The sequence below is a fragment of the Crotalus tigris genome, unplaced genomic scaffold, assembly GCF_016545835.1.
Source record: "Crotalus tigris isolate CLP2741 ecotype Arizona unplaced genomic scaffold, ASM1654583v1 scf7180000020270.473046, whole genome shotgun sequence".
NCBI lineage: Eukaryota > Metazoa > Chordata > Lepidosauria > Squamata > Viperidae > Crotalus > Crotalus tigris.
This window is the reverse complement of record NW_024097939.1, coordinates 193,135-214,818: the sequence shown is the minus strand read 5'-3', so window position 1 is coordinate 214,818 and position 21,684 is coordinate 193,135. Positions and strand designations below refer to the sequence as shown.

The following is a 21,684-nucleotide window of genomic DNA, read 5'->3' as shown; positions in this document are numbered from 1 at the left end:
CCAGGCGTCAATCGAGGAAGTTTGCAGGGCCGCGACATGGTCCTCGCCTTCCCCGTTTATACGACACTACAAGATAGACCGCTTTGCATCGGCGGATGCCTCCTTTGGTAGGAGGGTCCTCCAGCAAGTTGTCTCAGAGATCAATCTACCGGCCTTATCTGTTTCCCACCCCTTGGGACAGTGAGGCTTTGGTACGTCCCATCCGTGGATTATCCATCTCCTGTACTGGAGAAGGGGCGTTGGTCTTACCTGAACGCCTTTTCTCAGTACGGAGATGGATAATCCACACCCACCCCAAGGCCAGCAGGCCGCTAGTAGGGAGCTGAGAGCCAATACCTCGTCAATCATCAGCCAATTCGCCCTCGTTAAGAATGGACTCCACAGGAAGTGGGGGCGTGTCAAGCTTTGGCTACTTGGTCTCAAGAGCAGGCAGACAGAGAAAACCCATCCATGGATTATCCATCTCCGTACTGAGAAAAGGCGTTCAGGTAAGACCAACGCCCCTTTTAAGCCCCTCATTGGCTTTTTTTTTTTTTAAAAAAAAATTCAGACCTTGAAGCTCAAAATCTTAGATTTATCATTTAATAATGAAGGAATTCTAGAGAATAAAGCATAAGGTTAAATATCCCCATAGTATGACACTTTTGTAAATAAACAGCAAGAATCAGCAAAGCAGCATGAGTACCTTACCAAGTATTTTTATGTTGTACCGATAGAAGAGAATATTTTAAACTGTGGTGTCCTTGGTACTCTCTGACCTTGGTTGTTTTCTTGCAGATGTTTCATTACTAAACTAATTTAACATCATCAGTGCTAATAGGGAATGGGGTTTGTTCTTGTTTTATATACTAGTGGTTTGCTCTTGTCAGTATTGGAGGGAGTAGTCTTGGTGATTCCTTGGACTGTTGTTTATTGTTAATTAAACAAGCTAACAGTAAATAACAGTCCAAGAAACCTTACTTCCTCAGTTTCAAGTACTTATTTAACAGGACCCTTCTAATTTTAAATACATAGAAATAAAAATTGAGCGATTGATATAAGGACTGATTACAACTGCACTATAATCTCCATCCCTCCCTTCTTTATTCTGAAGTTGAAAAGAAGGGAGAAGGTGGTTTGGTAGATGCATGACAAACATACCCCAAATTTCTTAGTCGTGTAGTATTGAAGCCATAAGCTTGCTTTCATTCTTTGCTCTGTAATAAGAAAAGGTTAGGCTTTTTAAATCACTGCTCAGTACTGTAGTGATTTTCTGAATTTTTATTTCTTTTCTACAAGAGTTGCAGGATGTCATGTCTTCAACAGCTACTCACTAGCGGTGATCAGAAGATTTCCATTAAATATTAACCAGTTAATAAATATTAGTGCAGAGTATTCTTGGGGAATTGGGGAAAAAAAATCCATAGCTCTTATCTTTCTTGAAGTATTTATTAAGCAATTTTACCCCAAATTTTCCAGATTTATAAAGTATTGGCAGCAAAACATTGTTTCAAAAAAAGATAATACTGGGTATCCTCATAAGACAAATATTAATAGCCAAGGAAACTTTATAGAAAAATCATCACATGGATGTAATTCAGTTTTTGAAATGGTTCTATCGTTCCTCTACTCAATTGACCAGGTGTTCAGCAGCAGGAATGAGAAATCAGATTTGAAATATGTGCTTTGGACTTTAAATCTGGTGATCATATGCATAACAAGAGGAGAATACAGTGCATATATAAAAATGTATGTCAATATGCTACAGAAAGGAAGAAACAACTGTTGATTGGTAGCTGCATCTTCTTTGTACAAAACAGAATTTAGAATTTTATGAATTCATATTTTTAAATATTTTTAAAAGCACCAAAAAGATTATGCTCAATGCCTTCAACATCCTATGACATAATCAAGATGTCCATTATAAGAAAGATTTGGTGAGTGCAGTTGAATAGCTGGCCATCTTGAAGTCATGTTATCATATGTTAACATGAAGAGATATGTCCATGTCATAAATTAAAGCAACAAAAAATTCTCTCTGCTGAATAATGAAACATGAAGTTAAGATCCAAACTATAACTCCAAATATAAGTGCTATCTGCTTTTTCTATTATATTTTATTTAGCAATTGAGTATAATAATTTTAATTTTAAGACATTAATAGGATTTCATAATATTTTTATTGTAATGTACATGAATTGATCTTTTTTCATTCTAAAAGCACATTGCTTATTCTAATGTACATATTGCATGCTGTAAAAAGTTTTAAGACATCATATATACATTTCTTGAAAAATTATCAATCTGTACTAAAAAAAATAAAAGCTATTGGGAATTAAAGATGTGCAGCATTTTTTATTATTTCATTTCTCATTCTAAATAAAATAATTCTGTATGTGCTCTTATCTCAAAAGATGTGTTTGAAAGTCGGTACACTGTAAAACAATAACTTTTATATTTCATTCTTGCTTAATTTTTTAAATAATACTGTTCCTTATATTTCAGGAGGTATTGAAGCAATTGCAAGGAAGTATTGAAGATGAGGCAATGGCTTCATCTGGTCAGATTGATTTGCTGGAACGTCTTAAAGGTAAATGTGGAAAAAAGCTACACCAGTTGGCAAAGCAAATATTTTCCATGAATTCTTTTCTGTGAGATCAGACAGGGTGAACATTGTGAGCCAAATATATATTCTGCCCCCCCCAAAAAAAAATGTTTCTCAAATTATCACCCAAATATGAAAACACTGGCAATTTGACTTTCATATAAAATTGATATGTTTAGATATAGTAATATTTAATACTGAATAAATTTCCATTCTGGCAGCTTGAAAACATGTATTCCTTTTGTGAGATTCCTAATAAAATATTATTTAGTAGAAGAGAAAAGAGCTGAATAAATCTAATCCAATTGACACTAATTTTAATTTAGTAGGAAAATATTCTGTCTTTATGAAGTATTAGAAGATTTGTTACCTACTTTTATCTTTTTATCTGGAAGAAAAATTCACCAAACTCTACTGACAACTGGAGCAAGTAGATAAATTGATATATCTTGTTGGAGTATTTCCTAATAACAGAAAAATAGCTGGAGAAATTTTAAGAGATACAAATACTAGTAAAAATGTAGTGGTAATAGTATTTTTACAGTGCTCTTATGTGATTTCTGTTTCAATAATCTGTCAAAGCTTATGTAATAAAAACAATTGCAAAGAAAGGTAGTGGTAGTGTGAAGACAGATGGCTTTATGTGAGGAATGAATGCTTGTTAAGAAATGAATATTTGAATGCAATAGAAATGGGTACCCAGAAAGAAATAATGAAAGAAGGAAAGAGAAGGACAAGAATGGTTCTGAATTAAAAAAAAAAAATGTTTGTTCAAATTACAGAATGGTTGAGAGAAAGGTGACTGTTGAAGTGTTTAAAGAAAAAAGGCAGTGTCTGAACCAGCCAGTGCACAGACATGGTAGAAGGATAGTTTTCAAGGACAGGAAGGCATGGACAGATAAGGGAGAATGCTGGGACAAACTAGATTGAGCAGTATACCATTTATTTTCTCTTACTGATTGCCTCAAGGTTTTTTTTGTTTGTTTGTTTATTTCTTACAGGTAATCCTCAGTGTATGACCAGTCATTTAGCGACTGTTACGGCAGACCTCAAAAGCTACTTATAACCCAGTCCCAAAGTTATAGATGCCGGAGCTCCCCCACAGCCATTCACCCTTATAGCCAGCCACATGCACACTGCAGTGCCCCCCAATCTGTCTCCCCTGGTCCTTGCAGACCTTGGGCCCACACCTTCCTCCTTATTTATATTTCAAAGATCTGCAAAGCTTGGGTTAAGGAAGGAGAACAGGCCACTCCATTGCTGGGCCATGTGATGCAATCCTAGTAGAGACTGCCATTTCCCGAGTAGCTGCATTGAATTGTGGCCACCCAAAAAATGGCGGATGTTTCCAGGATCATGTTGTGCTGCCCAGCAACAGAGCAGCTTTCTTTGCTTCCCTAACACAGGTTCTACAGCATTCCACAGCTGCGTTCTGCATTGAACTGTGGCCATTTAGAAAATGTTGCCATTTCTGGGATTGTGCCACGCTGCCCAGCAATTGAGTGAATTGCCCTCCTTCCCTAACTCAAGCTCCAGAGATCTTTGAAAGGCAAGTGTTCAATGGCTCATGCAGGATGAGGAAGAGAGAGTGGGGCCCAGTAGATGGTAAGCAGGCCCAAAGTCTGCAGGGACCCCAGAGAGCAAGAAGCAGAGCACAGGATGCCCTGGGAGTGTGGAAGCCTTGGGAGATCTTGGGCAGGGCCTGTGCTAGCCTCCTAAGGCCTTCCCCTAAGGTCCCGCTGCTCTGATTAACAACTCATGCATTTGTTTAATAATCACATCAGGAGAGCAAAAATGAGGGGTTGTAAGTGACGAGATCATGTGGGCTCTTGACTTAATGGCTGTCACAACTTCTTACCACAATGAGCATGCTCTATTATGTTAGTGAGTCAAGAACAACCTATATTCCTTTTCTGCCTTTTGAATAACATTGCTTACCTGAACAGGGAATGGCATAATAGAAAAAAAGTCATACAAGACTTTTTTCTTGTTAGCTTAACAGCTTTCTTTTCTGTTCAGAACTGAATTTGGATAGCAATAACTTCCCTGGAGCGAAGCTAAGGCCAAAGATATCCACGCGTTCATACGGAAGCAGAGAAGGATCAGTTTCCAGTCGATCAGGTGAATGCAGCCCTGTTCCCATGGGATCATTTCCCAGAAGAGGTTTTATGAATGGAAGTAGAGAAAGCACTGGTTATCTAGAAGAACTAGAGAAAGAGAGGTAATTTTTAATTTCAGATATGTATTTTATATCAATCTGAAACTTTAAATTAGTTGTACCTTTTTTCCTTCCTTCCTTCCTTCCTTCCTTCCTTCCTTCCTTCCTTCCTTCCTTCCTTCCTTCCTTCCTTCCTTCCTTCCTTCCTTCCTTCCTTCCTTCCTTCCTTCCTTCCTTCCTTCCACAGGAATGGGTAGACCACACAAAAATATCTATTTCTTGCATGGCATGTTGAAGAAATCTTATTTATAATTTCCTCAAGTCTGAAAATGTATATTTCAAGTTATGTTAGTGAAGCTTCTTGTATTTGTTGTTGTTGTTGTTAATTGCGAAGTCATGTCCGACTCATCGCGACCCCATGGACAACGTTCCTCTAGGTCTTTCCTGTCCTCTATCATCTTCTGGAGTCCATTTAAGTTCACACCTATTGCTTCAGTGACTCCATCCAGCCATCTCATTCTCTGTCGTCCCCTTCTTCTATTGCCCTCAATCTTTCCCAGCATTAGGCCCTTCTCCAGTGAGTCCTTCCTTCTCATTAGGTGGCCAAAGTATTTGAGTTTCAACTTCAGGATCTGGCCTTCTAAAGAGCAGTCGGGTTGATCTCTTCTAGGACTGACCGGTTTGAACGCCTTGCAGTCCAAGGGACTCGCAGGAGTCTTCTCCAGCACCATAATTCAAAGGCCTCAATTCTTTGGCGCTCAGCCTTTCTCATGGTCCAACTTTCACAGCCATACATAGCAACTGGGAAAACTATGGCCTGGACTATACGCACTTTTGTTGGCAGGGTGATGTCTCTGCTTTTTAGTATGCTGTCTAGATTTGCCATAGCTTTCCTCCCCAGGAGCAAGCGTCTTTTAATTTCTTGGCTGCAGTCCCCATCTGAGGTGATCTTGGAGCCCAGAAAAATAAAATCTGTCACTACCTCCATTTCTTCCCCATTTATTTGCCAGGAATTGAGAGGGCCGGATGCCATGATTTTGGTTTTCTTAATGATGAGTTTCAAGCCAATTTTTGCACTCTCCTTTTTCACCCGCATCAAGAGGCTCTTTAGTTCCTCTTCACTTTCTGCCATTAGAGTTCATCTAATTTGGATGCTGTGAATTAGATGTGGAGCTAATTTTGCTTTCACATATTGTGCTTCTATGCCAGTGATGACAAATCTATGGTGTCTGAAAATTGAGGCAGCATTCTTGCACAATTTTCTGAAGTTCCAGAAGCCCTGCAATAGCAGGGCCCTCTGGAACGACTCTGGAGTCTGGAAGAGAGAAAATCTGGAGGGCTTTTGTTAGGCATTTTCTGAATTTTTGACATGCTGAATAAATATGAATTTATGTATTGTTGAAATTCTGAATAGCTGTGAAAAAATTATCTTTCACTTGAAAGATAACCAGTTATTAAACTGTAGATAAAAAGACAGTATAAAAATATAAAATTTAAGGTAGCCTTTTCTAATTTTTAAATTAGTATTCCCTAACCACATATTGATATTGTTAAGGTAATAACAAATTAGAATGTATCAATCCAAATAAATGTACAACACTATCAAGATAAGATCAAATCAAGATGAGGCAAGATTCAATTAAGATGAGAATGGGGTAAGCATAAATGATAGAATATTGGATTTGGATTGGGGTGAGGGTACATTTAAATCTGTACTCTGCACCATGAACCTCATTAGCTCATCTTAGAAAAGTTCATGGATGATTATGAAAATGAAAAATGATTCACTTATATAACTACTGCCTGTCATATATTGGCTAATGTGGAGTAATAAATGATACAATCCTTGTTTCTTCATCTCTAGATCTCTTTTGCTTGCTGAGCTTGAAAAGGAAGAAAAGGAAAAAGACTGGTATTATGCTCAGCTTCAGAATTTGACTAAAAGGATAGATAGTCTTCCTCTTACTGAAACTGTAAGTGGTAATAACTATACACATATAATAAGTATTATTTAAATCAAAATATACCAGTTGAGGTACAACATTATTTCAGATATTTTGAAGACAAGACTAAAGTCTACAGAAATATATTGAGAATATTTTTAAGACTCTTCATATGTTTATAGATTTTCTCAGTCTTTCTATGTATCTGTGCATGTCATATTGGGAAAGTGACATTAATTAGCTTTAACTTTTATAAACATTAGATTCACATACTTAAATTTATTTAGTTTATTATAGGATATCAGCATTATTTTTCATTGGAAGTATTGTATTTCATGTGTTTTTAGTTTTCATTGCAGACTGACATGAATAGAAGGCAATTGGAATATGAGGCAAGACAGATCAGAGCTGCCATGGAAGAACAACTTGGTACATGTCAGGACATGGAGAAGAGAGCACAGGTAATTTCTTCTGCACATCAGTTCAGTAACAATTTAGCAATAATTCAAAGATGTGCCTGCTTGAGAAAGTGCCTTTGTTTTCAAATGATATATTTAATAATTATGCAGTAAGCTTAACAGTTGTGATTCAAAAAAACTGAGAACAGAAACAGTGGTATTAAATATAATACAATACTGACATAGCATGAACTGACTGCTCAGTTTCACTCAAAGAAAAGCAAAATAAGTTGCTTATTTTTCTTCTTGCATCTACTTCCAAAGTTTCATAATCTTTCTCTGCTTAGTACTTTTGTCTGTTCCCTGCAATTCTTTTTCTCACTCTTCTTACCAAAAAGAAATAAGCCAGGAGACATAAGATCTCTCTTATATGTACAGGTAAGAGAGATCCACTGGATTTCTTAGTTTAAAGGTTTATTTTCTTTCATACTGACAGGATTGACGAAAACAATGAGTCTATGGAATCTATAGTCAGAGTGAACATGAGGTCTTCTCTTTTGGGGAAAAGTTAAGTCTCAGCCTGTATATTAAAAGGTGTGTTTAGAGCTGAGATCAGTAGTTTAAGGCATTATAGACTAGAATGTAGAACAGCAGTATAGCATAATGTTGTATTCAACTTCTATATTAATGACAGGGTAAAATGGTTAAATAAATCAAATTACCACCCCCCAAAAATAGGTGATCAAAGCATTGCCCTGCTGCTCTACACAGATGATGCTGTGATCCTCTCCAGGACACCTGTAGGACTCAAAATAGCCTTGCAAGTCCTCATCCACTATTGTAATTACAATAAACTGGACATAAATGACCAGAAAACCAAGGTTATGGCCTTTGCCAAAAGCCAAAACTCTATTCATGGTATCTTAATGGCCATAATATAGAGCAGGTAACCACCTTTAAGTATCTAGGGGTGGTCATCCATGCCACCGGATCGAGAATATGCGGCTGCCGCTGGCCCAAAATCAGCGAATGCTATTCTCAAATTTTTCTGCACAAAGAGAGGATACTATGTTCCTGCTGCAATTAAGTTCTTTCAGGCCAAGTCGTTAGCACAGTCTCTTTATAGGACCTGGCTTGGACCTTCAGCTTCGTGTTTCACAACATTGGAAAGAGTTCAATACAAATTTATTAGAGCAATTCTCCAGATGCCGCATTTTGTCTCAAATGCACTTCTGCTCCTGGAGACAGAATTGATAAAAGTCGAAGCGAGAATCTATATAGCTTCTTTAAATCTTTGGCTAAAACTTATTTTTTTTCGGCAAGGCCTTGCTCCATTAATCCTCCAAAAGAAATTCTCCTCTTCATGGATCAAGGCCATTGAAACCTTGCCAAACTAGGTTTCTCTGCAGCCTCAGTACTCAAGTTGAACTACGACCAAGCAAAACAAACCTTGCAACAAAGAGTAGAGGACATTGAGATGCAAGTGGACTTGGAGAAAGCTTTCTTGTTTCTGGCTCCAGACTGTATTAGATATGTTGTTACTCCTGCCAGTTATCTTAGCCAGTTGGAGATAGAGAACCACCGGAAAGCATTTTTGCTTGCACAATGCCATGTGCTTCCATTGGCTGTCCTGCACAGCAAGTATAAAAAAATACCATTGACTAAAAGACTCTATTCCTGTGGCTCAGGAGAGGTGGAGACAGTGGTGAAGTTCAGCCAGTTTGCACCAGTTCAGCAGCACCAGTAGCTAATTTTTTGTTGCCCAGGCACAGAATGGACTTCCGGAAACGGCATCCACACAGAGAACCGGTTGTTCACATATTTGAACCAGTTGTTCACCATTGAACACATACTCCTTGATAAGTCTTTTGATAGAGATATTAAAAAAAGCATATCCTCCCAATAATCGATAGGTATCCTGGCCGTTCAGACACTGCTTATCTCCAGTGGCTGCTTAAGGACGAATAGACTGTGATTAAAGCACAGGTGGCTAGATTCTGCGTAGCAGCACTGGGGATTCGTCAGAAACACGTGATTAATCCACCATAGCTATTTTACACAACTAATGCGGCAAACCCTTTTGCATTACTATTCTCTTGTATTTTATTATTTAATAACTATGGGCCTCACAGTTTAAGGATTGATATTTTAGTATAGTTAGGCTATGTGTAATTGACAGATTGGATGCCAAATTGTGATTTTAATATAGATTTTATCTGTTACTTATAATTTTATTCTAGAATTTTTAACTTTCCTTGAGTGTTTTAACTTGTTCTGATCTCTGGTCTTTGATTGTGGTAAACTTGACTTGAGTTGAGTATCAGTAATCTTTCAGCAATAAAAAATAAAAGAGGATATTATTAGAATCATCTGCCAAAAGATTCTAAGCAGATTCCTATGCTCAGCAAAAAATGAATGACTTAGTCATATTAGACAATTTGAAATAGGTCATTTTTAAGGATATTTTTTAATTACCAGTAGTTTGATTCACATGAATTGTAAAAGAACATTGGACTATGAAAAGACTGTGGATGAACTTAAGATGTGGGCTAAATTTCTAGTATGTAGTACATATTGGTAGAGGAAAGCTAGCAAGAAAACGTCTAAGAAGACTTGATAAAGATTAAGGCTGTTCTATAATCTAATGTACCTTTATTTCACAATATGCCCCTGTAGTCCTTCAGCAAATAGTTGTTTGTATCAAGAAACAAAGACATAGACGTTGATTTTTTTACACAAACACACCCCTCCAACTAGGTGCTGAAACTAAACTCTTCACTTCTGCCCTCCAGTCTTGATCCATTTAATCACTTAATTTACTGTGTATCTGGAAAGTGGTGACAAAAATCTGTAAGTTTCTTACCTTATTGAGTCATTGCCAAGCTGAAGAGTAGAGGAAAAGAAGCAAAGAATATCATCCTGTAGCTTGTTTGCCTTGAGGAGCTGAAGAAAAAGTTCAGCTCTTAAAAAAAGCATCTAAAGCACAAATATGGGCACCAAACTACAACAGAAGCTGGGTCCTAAAGGAAATCAGACAGGCAGTCAAAATCTTGGAAACCTTTGGAAAAAAAGGATCAATAAGTCTGTCCTCAGTTTTTTTGTTTAGTATATTGAAGAAATGTGGGTTTCTGGAGGAGGAAGGGCATTAAACAAAGGAAAAGTTTTGGGAAGCCAGGGCAGACACCAGCCCACAAATGTGGCTTCATTGGCCAAGCATGGAGACTAGTTTGGAAGCTTCTCTGGTATTGGAACACAGCAGTCAGCCTTAATCTAGCTGGGTTCTTCTTCCCTGCTGGGCTGGGTTTGGCTTTGCAAAGCTTTTTGCTGCTTGTCTGCCTCCCCTATGATTCCAGTTGGGTGACATGCGGCTTCGCATGTGGCTCCGCATGCGGCTCCGGAGCCGCGGGGTTGCCGACCCGTGGTGTAGGGAGTCATTAAGCAAGGCTGTCTCACTTAACAGTTATCACAACTTGCATCCATAATGGGCAGGCTCCATTACAGTTGTAGATCAAGGACTACTTATTTATTTTCAACACATTTTCCTCTTTCCTCTTTCTGCTAGAAGAACCTTGTGATAGAGAAAGATTTATGTTATATCAATTGATTTTATAAATGGGCAACTTAGTGAAACATTCATTTCAGTGAATGTTATTTAATTCTTGTCATTATTGTGTCCTTTTTGAGGGAAAAACATATTTTTGGATTAATTTTAGCTGGAAATAAAAGACCATTAAAAGAGAACATTTGAATATTGATCTATTTTTTTAAAGTGTTTTCCTAATGGAGATGTTTTTCCTCCTCTACTACCATCAGTGATCATCATCCTCCTTCTCTGGAAGATTGTCTTAATTCAGGATTATCTTCCTTCCTATATATAGCAATATATTCATTTCGAAGCAAGATAGGTAGCAAACAAATTTACTAAATAAATATTCTGAGTCAAACTTTACACTGTATTAAGAGCTTTTACATTGTCAGTTTCATATCTAATTTTTAAAGGGGAAATAATAACTGTGTTGTAATAGTTCTTAAACTTCATGTTGTTTCAGGTGCGCGTGGCTAGAATTCAACAAATTGAGAAGGATATTCTGCGTATAAGACAGCTATTGCAATCCCAAGCTGCTGAGACAGAGGTTAGTTTTTGTTTTTTTGCCATTTATTCAGGCATCAATGGGATTAAAAGAAATAATAGGAATTAACAGAATAATGAGCATGTTCAATAGAAATAGTTAATAACCTATGCCAGTCTTTTAGCTTTGGTTAAACTGCAGCTGAGTAATATTAAATTATGATGGTATAGAAAAATGTCAGAATGCCTTATCTTGAGCTCAGAATACTCCAGTTTTGAGTTTGAACTGTTCTAACTGATACTGTTTTGTCTATCTTAAAAAGTGTCCTAAGTGCAAAATTGCTGCATTTCAGACTTTTAAAACATTGTTTTGAGTTCAGAAGATAAACAGTTGAAATGTGTTTTGGGTTTGAAATGTTTTGCGAACCAGTATTATATTGTTTCAGTCAGACAAGAAGTTTATTTAAAGTGTCTTTCTTTTTTAATATATATTCAGTGCAACTAGTAGCACGATCCTTTAGTCACTTAAAGAATCAATGCCCATACAAAAAAGGTGCCTCTGACTTAAAACAGCATACAGGCAGTCCCAGTTGTAGTAATTAGCCCACAACCTCTCCTGCCATATGCAAACTGCTCCTGCTTCAGTGCTCCCCCATCTCCCCACTATCGTTGCCCTTTTGTCCATCCTGCACAGCATGGCTAAGATGAGGAGGCCACTGAATTCTACCATTACCCTTACCTGACCTTCAGTGTTGTCTTCATCTCCTCTCCCCTCTTTTTCCCTTTCCTTCCTTCAGTCCAGTCTGGTTTGGGAGATGCAGCCTCTCCTCTTGCCCAACCCAGCTAATCTTTGCCAAAGGGACTATAAGGAATTTTGCAGGGAAGAACTCCCCAGGAAGAGTGTCTGGCATGCCCTGGAGCCAGAGCTGGGAGTTGTGGGTTGGAGAGACAGAAGTGCAGCCACGGTGTGCACCAAAAGGCACTGAACATGCCCCGGTGCTGCATAGTTACTGTTTGTTCCTGCCTTGCCTCCGCTGTTCAAAGATCAAAAAACAGTGATCCCTGGCAGAGGGACGTATGTGTTGGCGGCAGTATCAGAACTAGGAAGAAAGCAGAAGCTTCTGAAGGTAGCAGGTTGCATCAGGATTTTTGCATCAGGGCAACAGGCAACTCCAGGGCAAAACTGGCAAAACCCCCTCCTCTCAGGGCATGCGTGTCAGCATGAACCCTGGTTTAACAGCAGGCTGAAACTGCTGAAGTAGAGCAGTAGCTCAGTTGAGCTCAGTAGCTCAGTTGTTTTTGAACCACCCAAATTGATTGCTATTGCCACAACTATTGGCAGCAAAGTCCACAAAGTATAATCTGTAGTTTATATTGTCCCAAATCTATCTGGATTTTGTTTCAAAATCAAACTGACCTTGTAACAGAGTGAGAAAAACGCATGCTTCCTTTTGTATGCACCATGCATGATTTTATATACCTCCAATGTGACTTATCATACGTTCTTTCATTCCAAGCTAAAAACCTTAATTGCCATAGTCTTTCTTCACAGAAGAGCTGTTTGAACCCCCTGTTCATTATAGACACACTTTTTTCACCTTTTCTATCATTATATCTTTCACAGTATTTCATGTCTCACACAGATTTATATAACATTATTATATCAACTTTTTTGTTTTTAATTATCTTAATGATCATAAGTGTGGCATTTTCTTTTTTACAGCAACTGTGCAGGGTTCATTGTTCACTATTTCTCTTAATACAGCTTCCTGGATCCATTATAATTAGTTCAGATTCTATTAACGGGTTGATTGGATTTTCTGTGCCGATATGCGTCCATTTACATAATTTATGCTGAATTGCAGTATACATTTGAAGCCTATTTTGGAGATTTCCTTTGGAATGGTTCACAAACCCTTTTTGATTTTACTGTGTTGATCAGCAGTACAATTACTTCACTGCTTGCTCTCATTCTGATATTTTTCTTTAAAAAATAAAAATCACCAATATCAACACTTAGTTGATGACTAATACATCGGATATATGTAACTTCAAGCTAATGCTCCATGCCCTGTACTGAAAACACTTTAAAATGTTAGTTTTTATTTTTAAGGACATACATGGCTTGGCTCTGAATTATTCCTCAGAACCTCTGAGTAAATCAGGGTCATGGATTTTCTAGTAGAACCTGCTAGTGATCTCCCACTGCTGAGTTATTTGTCGAGTAATGAATCTAATAAATACTTTAAAAAATATATTGAGGGCAGGAAATACACAAGTTTATAAACATTGAGATTTCATTGTAAACTTCTGCACAAAAAATTGTACTTCCATATAAAGGTCATTTCTTTTAAAGTTATATTTTTGGGCTCCATAGGTTGACAACAGTAAAACTTTCACGGTATTTTATTTCTTTGAAACCAGATATTTGTGTATTCTAAAAATGAAGAACCCATTTTATTCTAGTAGTTAGAGAAGATTCTACCAAGGAAAAGAACAAAAAGGAGGGAATAATATGAGTATATGAAGTCTAGGTTTATCATTTTAGTATCAAGATTTTATTTATCAGAAAAATAAATTTAGAAGGATGTATGCTACTTCTGGCCCAATAAATCTGATTTTACCATGGATAGGAGTTGTTATTGAATCCATTATTGATTACAGTTTGGTTGAAATTAGGGAAATCCTGTGGTCTTAAAACTTTTATCTGCAAAATATAACTAGGGATAATATCTGATTTTGATGGAGAAAAATTAAACTTTAGTATTGGAAGAAACCAATATTTTTTAACAGTAAGGAACACTCTTTTATGATGAACCAAGCAGAACAGCAATGAGATGTTTTTAGAAGCATCAGGGTAGCTGTAACTAAACATGAGAATTGCCAGGTTTTGATAAATTCAACACAAAAAATACAGTTGACATGTGTCTCAACTTCTGTGGAAGTTCAAATGTGTATATGCTTCAAGAGTGGATATCGGCTTGACTTAAAGCTATGCCTGTGGTAAGTCTTAACCTAATTTATACACCGAAATAGAGCTAAAGGAATAAAAGAAGCAGAAAGAAACAACAAAAGGGAAGGGAGGGGAAGAAGAGAGAAAAGCAGATCTGCATAAAAAGATCAGATGTCCACAATACTTAGGTATCAGCATGTTGAAAACCTCAAAGCCAATGACACTTGAATTAGTACCTTAAAACAATCAAACATATGTTATTTTTTATACTCTTTATGTTGAGTTCTTGGAGTTCCTCAGAAAGGGGCTGTAACACATGGCCAACCAAACAATAGTAAGGCAACCATATATGAAGTGCAAACCTCTTAATAGCATCTAATAGATAATACCATTTTTTTGCTACCATTTAAGTGATTCCTGTTTTTGCAGCCCCTGTATGCAGCACAGTTGTTGAAGAAGTGAACAGAACTAACCTACAGGTTGGAACATTAAGAGGGCATATGTGCTTTCACCCTATGAAACATGCAGTCAAAATAAAATACCAGTATAAGAACATGTGTAGCCTAAGAGAAGACTCTGGGTGGTTGTAGGAAGAGGCATGAAAATTGAACAAATTATTCAAAAAAATTTAAAGAGGAAAAGATCTAAATATCTTTCAGTGTCTATCAAAATAAGGATGGATGGATAAGTAGTAAAACATATGGGAGGAAGAGCCTCACAGCAGTCTGTGTGAGCCCTTCCTTCCTTTTTACTTTTCCGTGGGACTTTGGTGCAACCAAATTATCTGGACTGCATTTCTGCTTCACCTACTAAGGGAGAAACTTTTTTTGGACTGGGAAGCAGATGCTTGGGAGGAGATTATGGTTAATGTTCATCAGGGAGGGAGAAAGGAAAAGTATGATGAAAAAGGCAGGAACGCTGGTATTGGACTGAACAAAATACCACTGGTGAGTTCACACGGGTCAGAGAAAAGGGTACAGCATGTGGGTGATGATTGAAGGCACTGAAGAAGAATATAAGTGCAAAAGTTGGAATCTAGCAGTAGAGTAAGAGCTAAAACAATTATCAAGCCCAGCAGTAGAACCTAGTTGTAGCCATAGTATTAGTAGCTAACCCATACTACAGTAGGAGTATTTCCTTCTTCCCAATAAGACACTGAGAGCAAGACACCAGTGGCAGCTTAAGCCAGAGACTTGGCTGAAAAGTTTGGAAAATGCCAGCCAGCAACCAGGCCGCCCAAATCTATGATGGCTAGGAGTTAGAATGAGATGAAGAGAATAGCATTCTATGGCAGGAAGAGCAGCCAAAGACAGAAGTTAACTAAAATCTAAGAAAGTACTGGCAATTCAAGCTTGATTATAAAAGAAAGGAGGGAGAAGCAGGGGAGAAGCTTTATAGAAAGAGGTAACAGAAATTTATAGAAACATATAGAATGTAGTATGTAGATATAAGATATAGAAATGTAAGATAAAAGTACATGGAAAAAAACACAAAGATAGCGATAAAAAATAAAAGACATAGAAATAAAGCATAACTATTGGAATAAGTGTATAATCTCAATTTTTAAACAATAAATCCCTGCATCAAAGAAGATAACTTTCATTTCTTATTTGTGGTCTGTACCATGTTCCTTAAAGAATTTGTAACTGCGTGCAGACTTTAAACAAGGAAGGACAAGAAAATGTCAAATAATGGCAACAATAACAAAAAAAGGGGGTGGGAAAGAAAAGTAGAGACCTTTAAAAGAAGATAGGTGAAATTACAGGAATATTTGCAGGAATCTTTAAGAATAAACATAAAAGTGATCTAATAGAGGCAAATAAGATTAAAAGAAGATGGAATGACTTCTGAAATCCTTTAGAAACAGAGAGAATACTTTCTGATAGATGATCCTTGTTTAGCAATCACAGTCAGGACCAGCAATTAGGTCATTCAGTGAGAAATCACATGATCATGACTTTGCTTATGATTTTACCTCAACTTTTCCTTTTTCCTGCCTTTTGGAATGCCTACACCAGCATTGGAATGATTAGAAAGAAGGGAATTATTGTTGGATTTACATTCATTGGAGGGAATGGGGTTACAAGAAGTAAGGAGGGAGGAATGTGGAATACACATCAAAAGAATTGTGCATGCATCATTTGCCTAGCATGCTTGGGGCTGGAGATCTTTTAAAATCCTGTATTATAGCGATGTCCCCATAAAATATGCATAATAGCTCTGAGCAGTAAAATGGTTCTATACGCTGTTCTATATTTCAGTCAGTTTTTTAAAAATAATGTTGCTTTTATAAGTAAAGAACCTATAAACTTTTTTATTTATAAATTTGTGTTTTTTTTCCAGGGAAAAATGGATAGTTTTATATGTCTAACTGGAAATTAAGCTAGGGACAATGCATTATTTGTTGTTAAAATGGATGCTTCAATATAGGTCATCCTAAAACTGAAACATTAAAAAATGATTTTTAAACTGAAGTTCTGTGTAGATTTTCATGCAAATATTTATTTGTATTATTTTGATTGCTTTATTTGTAACCTCCAGTAAATGCATAGATCATGTGACAAAGCAGCTTGTTCTAATTCTGTTACATTTCTGAAAGTGATGTGAGCACAGCTGGTGGAAGATGGTGTCTTGTGTCTCACAGCAGATCCTTTGTCTTCTAGAGCTATAATCCTCAGAGGACATGCTTCACTTTCATTCTACAGTTTTGCTTAGGCAGCCAGTCTCGAGTGCTAATTATTGAGGCTGGGGATTATAAAATACAAAATACACTTTAGTGGCATATAAAACTACAGCATTGATTCGTTCAGTTTTTAGAAGGTTTTGCATGATGAAGTGTATTTGATCTCTATGCATAATGCCAGAAATTCTTACGTTAATAGAGAACAGCTCCAAGCAAGCATGGTGCAAGTTCACATGAATCTGAAAAGCAAAATGAATGTCAAGGAGCAGCTGAAATCATTGTGGCAACTGCTGGCAGTAGCCAGGTAAGGCTATAAATTGTGCTTAAAAATACAGTCTTCTTGTAGGTTATAGGTAGTAATTCTGTAATAGCAACTTGTGCCTGTATGAATTATTTCATTTTTGTTAAACCAGAAAGCTAGCGTGCTACTGGAAGAGATGAACGCTCATTAATCTGCTACAGGAGATTTTTTTCTAAACTGAAATATTTTAATATTCCATATTGTAATAGTACAATTCTTGTTCAAAGAGCTATTATGCATACATTTGAAGGAAAAGGAATAAATGTATTTTTAAATTTGATTTGTCATTTTTAATATGAGTATGTGAGTCAAAAGAATATTCTTTTCAATTGTGAAATGATTTTGAAATAGATTTGTTTTTCTTAAAAGGTGGAATTTTATAAACCAAATAATTCCATCATTCTAGGGAAATGTTGAAAGAGGATATATTTTTTAAAAATGCTTCCTGTGTTGTACATTATGTATTAATTTGGATAGAGTCCAGCCCTACCTTTATACATGGCAGGGATTATCATCTAATTTAATATAAATCTGCATTTTGCTTTCAAGAACCCTTTATAATATATATGCATATGCTTTGGATCTACATTAATAAATAGAATTATTATATTTTTTTCATAAATCAATTTTCACAAATCTGTAAAATAGTTTAAATCCACTTATGTACATATATACCTTCTTAATTTTATTTAAAGTTATTAAGACTTCTTAGTATTACGTAGCAGCTATAGTTAAAATTTATTTTTAATTTTATTCTTTTTCTCTGCTGTTTTAGAACAACAAAGATCCATTGCTAAATCCTAATGAAAACTTAATTTAAAAGTTAAAAAAGACAGGAGGACATATTATTGTAAATAACCCTCACTATTTGACTTGGTTGCTGTTGTTGCTTTGTCACATTTTATTTTGATTATTTGTGTACTGAAACCTAAATATATCTCAAACCAGCAAATGAATTTTAAGCAGCTTTCCTTTTTAATAAGAAAAGTTCCATCATAACGTGTTTAATTAACAAGATTTCAATGCATGAATTTTTATGTTTTTTTATTTGACCAATTTTATAGAACATAACATTAAAAATGAGGTTGCTTAAAATGAGATGTGATAAAAGCACCGGACTAAAAAAAACGTAAGAGCAAGTCAGAGTAGTAATAATATTCAGATTACAAAAATAAAGTTACTTAAAAGGTGGCATCAATACAAAGTAATTCAGTTATTTATTTGTACAGCCTAGTATGTCACCTCACTTTCGTGGTAGGTTTCTCAGTTTTATTCAAAGTACTGGTTATCATCAAGAGAGGTATATATGCTGTTACACTGGGATACTGCCTTCCCAAAATTATTCAGTCCAACCACCTGGAGAAGGTCTGCTGAGAATCCTTCTTGCAGGAAGTGATTGGAACTTGGGTTAGATCATGGCAAGGCGGGGCAAAGGGGAGGGATGGTTTTGTGCGCACACACCACTTTCACAAATGCAGCTTTGCACGCACATATGTGCTCACCCACCACTTCCATGGCCTGGTTCCGAAAGGGGTTCGGTCTGGCACCAGGCCACGGATTGGGGATTGGAGACCCCTGGATTAGATGATAAATCTTTTGTATACTGACTACTTAATCTAGAATCTGCTTTCCTGGAGAAATATGCAACACTCTTTCCTCCTTAATATTTCACAAGTCACTGAAAAATTTCTATCATATTTGTTCATAGTTGATTTAATATAGCCATTCCATCTTTGCATATTTTGTTTTTACTTTCAATATTTTCTGTTCTATCTTTTTTGTACTCTGCCCACAGTCTTACAATTGGGACAATCTATGACTATGGTAAATAAAGAAATCCATAGCTTTATGATTATTTAATCTCTACAATAATTCAAAACCATGCAAAATCAGACAAAGAATAAAAGCAAAATAATCTGTTATAACATCAGATGCAATCATCACTTCCAGACAATCATCAGCTAATTCAACCACAGCACAATAAAACTTTATTCCTGGAAGGCTCTGTGGAAAAGTTGTGTTTTAACTTCCTGAATATTAATGTTCTGTAATTGAGCTTTAATTGCTTCTATTTTATTATATATTTGGTATTAATACTAGTTCTGCCTTCAGTAGCTCAGATCCAGAGAAATGTGGAAACAACAAGATAGTGGTTTTTTCCCTTCTTCCAGTAGCAGGTGTTTAGCTTCTTAGAAAATCAGAAATCAAAGCTTCTGTTTAGGGAAGCTTTGAATAATTCTTCCTTTCTATTAAGTTACCTGTAGCAAACTATCCCAATTCAAGAGGATCCCCCAGAGTAATATGAGGTCTTTAAGGGGAAGAGGAGACCAATAACTACTTTTCAGTGGTGTGTTTTATAGTAGAATTGTATAAAAGCCATTTTCAAGTTGAACTCAACTTCTGGTGACTTCATGGACAAATCCATATAATATTCTTTGCAAAATACAGAGATACCTTGTATCTTCTAAAATGTTTTTCAGACAGCTACCTTTGGGATTTCCTGGTCCTAGTAAAATTCAACTGCAATTGAGCCTTTTGACAGATACTACTCTAATATAATACATATATTACCTATCATGCAATTTCTTTTTATGTCAATCAATTTTATGTAAAACACAGAACTTTATGCAGAGCAAGTTTGATAATAAGAACCAGTTTGGTGTAGTGGTTAAGGCACCAGGTTAGAGACTGTGAGTTCCAGTCCTGCCTTAGAAATGAAAAACTGTCTGGGTGACTTTGGGCCAGTCACTTTCTCTCAGTCCAACCCACTTCAGAGGGTTGTTGTTATTGCAGAGAAATGTGTGTGTTCGCTAGCTTGAGTTATTTATAAAAATAACAAAGCTGGGAAAGAAATAGTTTTGACATCAAAATCTGCGGATGTTCCCATTGTGCCTGGAAAGCTTCAGCTTGTGCAGATTTCCTTAGTTATTTTGGTGATGTAAAACAGCTGCGCCATTGCAAAGCTCACATTATTTTGCTTGATTCTGTTTTAATCAATACCTTCCATTATTTAACGAATGAATTCTTTTTATTTATGCAACTGATACGGATGCCTTTTCACCTTAATATTTCTTTCTTTGTTTTTATTTCATTTATACTGTTTTTCCCCCGTCTGGAAGATACTGTTTAAGATAGCAGCCCTATTTTAGAACTCTGTCATCACCTTTATTCTGCAAATAAATTATTTTTAGAAATCAAGATTGCTATTTTGCTGCTATAAGCTGGTATAATGGTGTGTCTTGGCTTTAGGACTTGTTGTTTTGCAAATATATAGTTCCACCTATCCATGTGACTCCTGAAGAGCTTTGAAATCATTAGTTCTACCTTATATTGCCCATCTGGGAGTTACCCAATCAATAAAAAGATGGAATGGATTCATTTACAAAGGTGATGGGTGCACTACTGGAGGATCTGAAAGAGCAAGTTAGGAGCAGATAATGATGGAGAAAATCTGTGTGGTTACTAAGAGTCAGCACTGATCTGATGGCATTTAATCAATTGAAAATAAAATCCTACAAAAGGACCTGTTTTTGCATAAGTGGGAAACCCTTTTTTCTCTATTCTATAGTGGCTTATTATTATAACATATTGAATAAAAATCTAAACAATAATGAGATAATGAGCTTCAGTGTAAGAACAGCAGTGGAAGATTATATATTGCTGGCACTTGACTCCACTTACATTGGCACACATATATCAGAATTATTTTTGCAAATGTTGGTGAGGTTGTCAAAAAAGTGGCTTCAATTTCATTTGAGATAGTTAATTCAATAAAGGTATGCTCTTATGGTATAACATTTTTGCACAAAAGTACCACTGTTAAATAAACAATTAAATGTGTCCCAGATTTAGGTTTATTGCATTTATTTACAGGACCAGATCTCAAGCTTAAAAATAAGCTTACTAATTTAATATTAGCAAATAAAATAATAATTGCCCAACATTGAAAAACTCTGGATAACCTAACAGTTGAGATGTGAATTAACAAATTCGCTTCAGTTGCTGACTTACCAAAAAAAGAAAAAAAATCACAGGCATTGTTAAAATAATGAATCATCAGAAGCAGACAAACCATTCTATCAAGTTTGGATGGATTTTATAGTTTATTTCAAAAGCAATAGGCTATAATATGGTAACTTTTATGGTAAATTTGTATATCTACAGTACCTGTCTCTTTGCTTCCTTTTTAAGTAGATATTTAAAATTCTATATACCTTTTTTTCTATGCATCTTGGATTTATGTTATTTTGTTACTAGACAATGTTAATCATAGTTCAATAAAATATACATACAGAAATAATGAGATTTACTGAGTTGACTTATTTACTGGAACAGGAAGTTCCACATTTGCATTGTGCTAATATTTTAGCCCCCTTAACCCTATTTCTTAAACTTACAGAGTTCAACTGCTCAGATGGACCATGAAACTTCCAGTGTTATGAGTTCTAATAGTAATTATTCTGTTCCTCGAAGATTGACAAGTCATTTAGGCACCAAGGTAACCAAAGTTTTCTGTAGATTTCCTACTCCTCCATTTTATAATTAAAATATATTTTACATCTGCATTGACCTATCTGAATTTATAATCAGTAATG

At 36.1% G+C, this 21,684-nt stretch overlaps 1 protein-coding gene across 5 annotated transcripts in view; it reads left to right on the top strand.

Moving 5' to 3' along the window:
• APC (APC regulator of WNT signaling pathway) overlaps positions 1–21,684 on the top strand; it is a 76,071-nt gene that overhangs the window by 32,776 nt on the left and 21,611 nt on the right. For 4 of the 5 annotated variants that reach the window (XM_039366384.1, XM_039366382.1, XM_039366385.1 and 1 more), the window contains exons 3-9: positions 2,485–2,569; positions 4,604–4,805; positions 6,607–6,715; positions 7,033–7,146; positions 11,133–11,216; positions 16,988–17,092; positions 21,489–21,587. In XM_039366384.1, the coding sequence (XP_039222318.1) occupies positions 2,485–2,569; positions 4,604–4,805; positions 6,607–6,715; positions 7,033–7,146; positions 11,133–11,216; positions 16,988–17,092; positions 21,489–21,587 (798 nt within the window). The remainder of the gene's footprint in view (positions 1–2,484; positions 2,570–4,603; positions 4,806–6,606; positions 6,716–7,032; positions 7,147–11,132; positions 11,217–16,987; positions 17,093–21,488; positions 21,588–21,684) is intronic. The other variant, XM_039366387.1, reaches the window with a different exon arrangement.